General features: G+C 37.9%; 1 protein-coding gene across 1 annotated transcript; it reads left to right on the forward strand.

Moving 5' to 3' along the window:
* Positions 1-365: 365 nt before the first annotated feature.
* Positions 366-5,154, forward strand: gpr157 (G protein-coupled receptor 157). Its single transcript, XM_055189062.2, has 4 exons — positions 366-963; positions 2,450-2,663; positions 4,087-4,281; positions 4,462-5,154. Exons 1-4 carry the CDS (start codon positions 587-589, stop codon positions 4,684-4,686), a joined length of 1,011 nt encoding a protein of 336 aa, XP_055045037.2. The 5' UTR covers positions 366-586; the 3' UTR covers positions 4,687-5,154.
* The last annotated feature ends 1,861 nt before the right edge of the window (positions 5,155-7,015 follow it).

A 7,015-nucleotide genomic window follows, 5' to 3' on the forward strand; every position in this document is an offset into this window, starting at 1 on the left:
TATACGCGTTTGATTGACAATAAATAATAATCTATACATTTCTCCAGGTGGCGCGTGCCAGTCAACGATCTCGCAAACTTTTAAAATCCAGTACAAATCACAACTCGACCGTATAGGTTGTTGTTAGGTTGACGATTAACCTGTTTTTAAAACGGAATGAGGTTTAGTCAGAACAAGAGGAATGCATGCATTACGGAAGAAATTCAGTTTTGACTTGTTATTGGTGTAATCGACTTCATGCGGAGATGCGCAGACTGAACGCATTATGACATCACAGTACCGCGAGAAAGCTGTGCATTTTACTTGCTTTCGCGATACTGTGATGTCATGCCCCGATTAGTTTGCGTGCAGTTGTTCACGCCTATTTCTTTGCCTTCTCGGCAGCTGTGATAAAGCTGTTTGACCGGTTTGTAAAGCCTCTGGATCTTAAAGTCCGTCTTGTTTATCGTGGAAACGGATTCGTCAGGGAAAAGTACACTGGAAATCTCCGTGGGCTACAAGTGGATTTATGACTTTTTAACAGTTCTGTAACATTCTGCTGACTTGTAATGCATTAAACAAGACTATATTGCCACACACCAAAGCTATGGCCGATGAAAACCAGACCGAGGTGTATGTTTACGAGAAGGTGCTTATATTGATGTCATGTGCGCTTTCGTTTTTTGGGTCACTTTTAATAATATGCACATATGTATGTTGGCTCGATCTAAGGTCCACACCGCGCAAACTGCTCGTCTTTTTGTCTGTTGCTGACCTGTTGTCCGCGCTCTCGTACTCTTACGGAGTTTGGAGTATTTTCCAGTCGGATTCATTAGACTGCATTACACAAGCGGCGATTTCAACATTCGCAAACACCAGCTCATTCTTCTGGACCGTGGCGATTGCGATCTACTTATACATTTTTATTGTGAAGTCCAGTCAGAGACAGGCCGATAACTTGGTGCTGTATTTTCATCTTATCAGGTAAGCTGAAAAGCTGTCAGTGCCAACAGCTTCTGTTGCTGTGAACAATATTGAACCAGTATTTTCTTTGTCATTTTTTACAATAATACTTTAAAAATGTAAATTTGCCACAAATATGTATTATTATTAGAAATATGTGTTATTGTTTAAAGTAATTAAAATTAATTTAATGCAAGTAGTAATAATTAATTCTTTATTTTTGTGTTCTGTTTATGTTTACCTGCTGTATGTTTAACTTACAGATAATAAGATAATAATGTGTATTTCTGTACACTTTTTTACTGTACACTACCAGACAGTTTAGGGTCACTTGACAAAAATGTTCCTCGTGATCTAAAAATTTTGAAAATTTAAGGGTATATGAATTTTTTTTAAATTCCCAATTAATATACAATACGATTAATAATATTATATAATATTATATTAATAATATTAATATACAAATACAAATAATAATAATAAATAATATGAAACATAAAAAAGAATCGTTTCAACATATTCATTACTTTTATTTGAAAAAAAAAAATATATATATAAAAAAGATTTTTTTTAAATCCTTTGGCTGAATAAATATAAAAGATGAGGAGATAGGAAGTCCTTCAGTACTGTTAAAAAGCATCTCATGGTGGGACCTCAAAAAGCAATAAAATGAGTATATTTGTACAAATTCTAATCCACGGGTGAATATTTTGAAGATGCTAAAATATAACAACGTTTTGATTTACTTTGACTTTTTTGTCACAACATAATTTACAGAGTTACATTTATGTTATTTCATAGTTTTGAAGAGTTTATTTTTAAAATATCCTTTTAACAAACAGACAAATATTAATGAGATATTATTTTAAATTGTATGGAGATAAAGAAGTCAACGGCCCTAAATTGTAGTGTAAATCATATCCCTTTGGAAGAAGTGTTTTTTTAATTTGATAATTGATATGTTTTACAGTGGCAGCTCGTGACTGCTCATCCAAGGGGCGCAAATTCAAAATATGTGTTCGGAGTGTCATGTGTGTTGCTCGTGTTTTCAAAATATGTGTTTGTTTCGTCATGTGCACCACGTGTTTTGTCAAAATGGGTGCTTGCTGCACATGCCTCAAAACCGTTTATGATAAAAGATACGCTCACGTTCACAAAATATGCAAGACACTCCCTTAACAGTAAACTCTGATTACGCATGAAATTATACGAGTATCTGGCAAACGCGAGCGTCTCTTTTATCATAAACCCTTGAGATGCATCTGCAGTAGGCACCTATTTTGACAAGACACGTGATGCACATAGGTTAACTCGACGCGCAGAACACATATTTTGAAATTACCAACCACACACATGACGGGCTACATACATGTTGTGACAAACTTCGCATCAAGCGCCCTCGAAAAAAGAAGTCACAGGCCGCCACTGATGTTTTAGTGATGTCCACAAAGTTGTCATGACTTGGGTCTGATCTTGTGATTTGTTTTTCTTGTGATTTGTTTGTTAGTTGGGGTGTTCCCTTCGGCATCACTGTAGCGGCCCTCTCTCTGCAGAAGCTTGGCTATGATGCCTCTGAGGTGTCCGTTGGCTGGTGTTGGGTTAATATCCATGCTGATGACCATGTCCTGTGGATGCTGCTCACAGGAAAAATCTGGGAGTTCATCGCCTATGTCACACTGCCAGTCCTGTACATCCTTATTAAGATACACATCCGCAAAGCCGTAAGTCCAATGTGGCTTCAGGTTTAAGCTTAGCAGACACATACAAAGATGCCCCATTGACTTCCATAGTAGGAAAAAGAATACTATGGAAGTGAATGGTGCCTCTGTTTGGTTATAAACATATCCTAAAATATCTTACTTTGTGTTCGTTAGAACAAAGTAATTTATACAGGTTTGTAACAAAATCAGAGTGATTAAATGATGACAAAATTTTAATTTTGGGGTGAACTATCCCTTTAACCTTTGACATTAATGCATATCTTATATAATGTTAATTCAGTTTGATTAAAAAAGTATTTGACACTCATCTTAGTGTCAAAGAGTGTCCTAAACTCACCCTTGCATTTTTATAAGCACATATGCAGTATTAAAGGAATAGTCTACTCATTTTCAATATTAAAATATGTTATTACCTTAACTAAGAATTGTTGATACATCCCACTATCATCTGTGTGCGTGCACGTAAGCGGTGGAGCGCGCTGCAACGCTTCGATAGCATTTAGCTTAGCCCCATTCATTCAATTGTACCATTTAGAGATAAAGTTAGAAGTGACCAAACACATCAGCGTTTTTCCTATTTGGGACGAGTGGTTGTGCGAGCAAGTTTGGTGGTACAAAATAAAATGTAGCGCTTTTCTGGGCGGATTTGGGGGAGTAGCTATATTTTGTGGCGTGGTGGCACTTTTGGGAGTACTTCGATTCGCCTGAAAAGTCCGCTCCCCTTCTCACTCTCATAATGGGAGAGGGAGGGTGTTACTGCGCCGAGTCGAAGTACTCCCAAAAGTGCTATTACGCCATAAAATATAGTTCCTCTTTTAAATCCGCTTAGAAAAGCGCTACGTTTTATTTTGTACCACCAAACTTGCTCGTATAACTACTCGTCTTAAATAGGAAAAACGTTGATGTGTTTGGTCACTTCTAACTTTATCTCTAAATGGTAGCATTGAATGAATGGGGCTAAGCTAAACTCTATCGAAGCGTCGCAGCGCGCTCCAGCGCTTACGTGCACGCACACAGATGATAGAGGGATGTATCAACAATTCTTAGTTAAGGTAATAACATATTTTAATATTGAAAATGAGTAGACTATTCCTTTAAAAATTTGACATTACATGTATGAATAAAAGTTTTGAATGCGTTACATTTAGTTGTCGACTGATGTGTATTTTTAGTGGCTGATATTGTGATAATGTTCATGCATTGAGAAGGGTGTAGATTTTTAACCAACCAAGTTGTCAAGGTCTGACAAAGATCCACATAGCCTGTCGTATATGCAGTCCTAATTTAATATGAAAGACTGAAGTTTTGCTTATGCAAACTGCATTGCAACCACATTGCAACCAGTAAGTTTTTCGTTTCCCCCTAAAATGCTGTCATGTCAATTTATATAACAGTGATCTCTTTTTTTAATTTTTTTCTATAGCATACGGCCCTGTCCGAGTACCGCCCCATCCTGACCAGCAGCCCCGTCTCTCATTCAATGTCTTCGATGGCAGATCGGAAACTAACCCTCATCCCCATCATCTTCATCATGCTCCGCATGTGGAGCACCGTCCGCTTCCTGCTCCTTCTATCCGACTCCCCCGCGAGGCAAAACCCGGTGCTGGTGACCTTGCATGTAAGTGCGAGACTCTTGGTCAATTGCACACGGTTCCGCTTAATTTACTTGCGTTCCTTTGCTTCACCATAAGTGTAATTTCATTCATTTGTGTACTTTATTAATTCAATTTATCTTTATTTGACTTTACTGCATTCAGCGGTCCAGTGGGTCTAATGAAGTGCTCTGTTTTCTCCATAGGGAATTGGAAACACCTTTCAAGGAGCGGCGAACTGCATAATGTTTGTTCTGTGTACTCCCTCGATTCGATCACGACTGCAGGCTTGGCTGTGCTGCAAAGGTCAAAACAGATGCTGGAAATCAGAGTCGGTGTCCCAGAACAGGGCGAGCGAATTTACGGCGAATACGCCTTCGCACGCTGAGGAGAGCACAAGTCCCCAAACTTGGGAGGACAGTGAGGACTAATGGTTGTTGTGATGGGAAGTTAAATAGAGCTCATCTTTAGCGCATGAATGCTGGATAAAGCACAATGCAATTTTTTTATGGCTCTTTGATCATTTGTAACAGAACCATTACTTTCTTGTTTGACCAAGTGCCTAAAGGGATTACAGGGGACTGCGGTCACATGGACAAAATCCGCAGAGCACGTAACACAAACGCACTTTATGTTCCTGGTCTAGCTCAGCACTTTACACAGGAGGCTTTCTGTCTCCCACAGCCTCTCGAATCTGTTTTCGTATCGCTTCCGCAGATGTTTCGTGTTCATTTAAATAGAAATGAGATCTGTAGCTCAGGGGAAGGCGAGGATACAGCAATTTATTATCTAGTGACCAAAATGGCAAATGTACTGTGAAGTGTTTTTATAAGGGATCTTTTCTTCCCTCAACAAAAGCACATGAATATTTAATGCAAATACAAAGCTGAAAACATGAATTATAAGTATGATGTAATGTACATATATATGTATGTTAATATATACGTCGTTGCAAAAAACAAACCGAGGACACTAGCCACAACATGCACTTCTATTCATAATGCACACAATGCATTTGAAACAAGATGGGAAGTGAAAATGGGTGTATTTTAATCACGGCATACGATGCTGTGCAGTTATATTTAAACAACAAACATATTTTATATTTAAATAAATTAAGTGATATCTGTAAACCATTGCATGTTTGATTATTAATGAAATTGATAAGGAGGGTGGATAAATGATGAAAGGGTTGAACTATCCCTTTAACATGCACTTGTGTAAATGCACATCAGGGCCTTTGCTTCTATGCATTTCGTGAAGCTGAGCTTCTGTAAATATTTGATGACGCATGCAATAAAACAGACACAGTCCATACTATGGTTTCACCACAGTCGGGATGCACGAGAGACTTCTCCATTGTCTCTGCATGATACCAGGTCTGCTTTCGGGTTTGTAAGAGGAACCATTCTGAAAAACCTGAAGAAAGGACATGGGCTATACACAATAGCCAATCTTGTTTTCAGTGTGTTTACTGTTTGTGTGACCTGAGAGAAGAGGATGTTGCAACGTTAGTTATATATTCAGTGATATCACTGACCCTGAGGCTGCATCACTTGACAAGGCAGTCTTGTGACTCGATTATAACCGCAGCTCATTGAGGGGATGGACAACGACTCGACAGTCAGTTTTGAAGTGTGTGACATTAATTCTGCTGTACATACAAATTCACTGACATGTTTAACTGGCAGGCTGGAACAGAACTGATCTACAGTCATTTTATTGTCTTGTCACTCCTAATGTCAAATTATCAACAGAATTGAGTTTTGCCTTTTGGAAGACAGATTTAATTTACAGAACACCAAATTCTGTTATGAGCTCTTTTTGTGAGTGCATATGATATGTAATCCACATTATTCTGTTATCACACACTATTCATATTTGACCCTGTCTTTGAAAATCAATCTAAAGTCTACATAGTGTAATGTAAAATCTTCCTATATAATAAGAAGAACATTCTATGAAAATATAACCTTGCTATCTTTAATATTACGAGTAAGATCGTGTTAAAGATTAAAATCAATTTTTTACATTTACATTTTACATTTTAGTACTACAGATAATACTAACTGAATGTTCTGTTTAATCCTATACAAAGCATATCACTGCAGAGCACAACCAAACACGAGCTTCATAAACCCACGCATCTGACACATTGTGTAGACACATCTCACACAAACCCCATCGGGGTGTTCAGCTCTTGACCTGCTGAAATAAACAGCTGAGGATCTCTGTTTAAGTTGATGAGGTACAATCAATTTGATTAATGAGTTGCTGAATGAGGAATAAGAATGAGAAAGCCTGCAGTGCTGCACTGCAGGAGGGGACTGGATGTTAGTCGGACAGAGACCCCTACTGTCCGTACGATGCTGATCAAGAGGCCTGGGAATGCAGTTTTTGTCACTACACAAGTGTCTCTGTGTCTTATTATATATAAAGGAATATTGAGGATCACCCTATTTCATTTTATTGATGGGGGATGATTATGAAGTCCAAGCGAGGAGAATATATGGAGAAGCTTCATGCGATGAAGCTAAACTTGAATTGCTTTGTGTATTGGGACACTTTGCTTTTACAACAGCATTGTCACTGCAAAAGAGTCAATGGCAAGTTATTAATCTGACAGTATTGATCTTAACCTATTTCCAAGTTAATTTCTAAATGTACTAAATGTAAACTGTATAACTCTATACCCTGGATCTTAGATTCTGCTGTTTGAAATAAACAGAAACAAAAATAAAAGGAAAACACCACCGTTTT

Source organism: Misgurnus anguillicaudatus, chromosome 13 (genome assembly GCF_027580225.2).
Source record: "Misgurnus anguillicaudatus chromosome 13, ASM2758022v2, whole genome shotgun sequence".
NCBI lineage: Eukaryota > Metazoa > Chordata > Actinopteri > Cypriniformes > Cobitidae > Misgurnus > Misgurnus anguillicaudatus.

Excerpts from the sequence above, each read along its gene's own strand:
- gpr157 (XM_055189062.2), top strand. The coding sequence starts at position 587 with ATGGCCGATGAAAACCAGACCGAGGTGTATGTTTACGAGAAGGTGCTT. Across the intron at positions 964-2,449 it reads CTGTATTTTCATCTTATCAG|TTGGGGTGTTCCCTTCGGCA; the intron begins GTAAGCTGAAAA and ends TTTGTTTGTTAG. Across the intron at positions 2,664-4,086 it reads AGATACACATCCGCAAAGCC|CATACGGCCCTGTCCGAGTA; the intron begins GTAAGTCCAATG and ends TTTTTTCTATAG.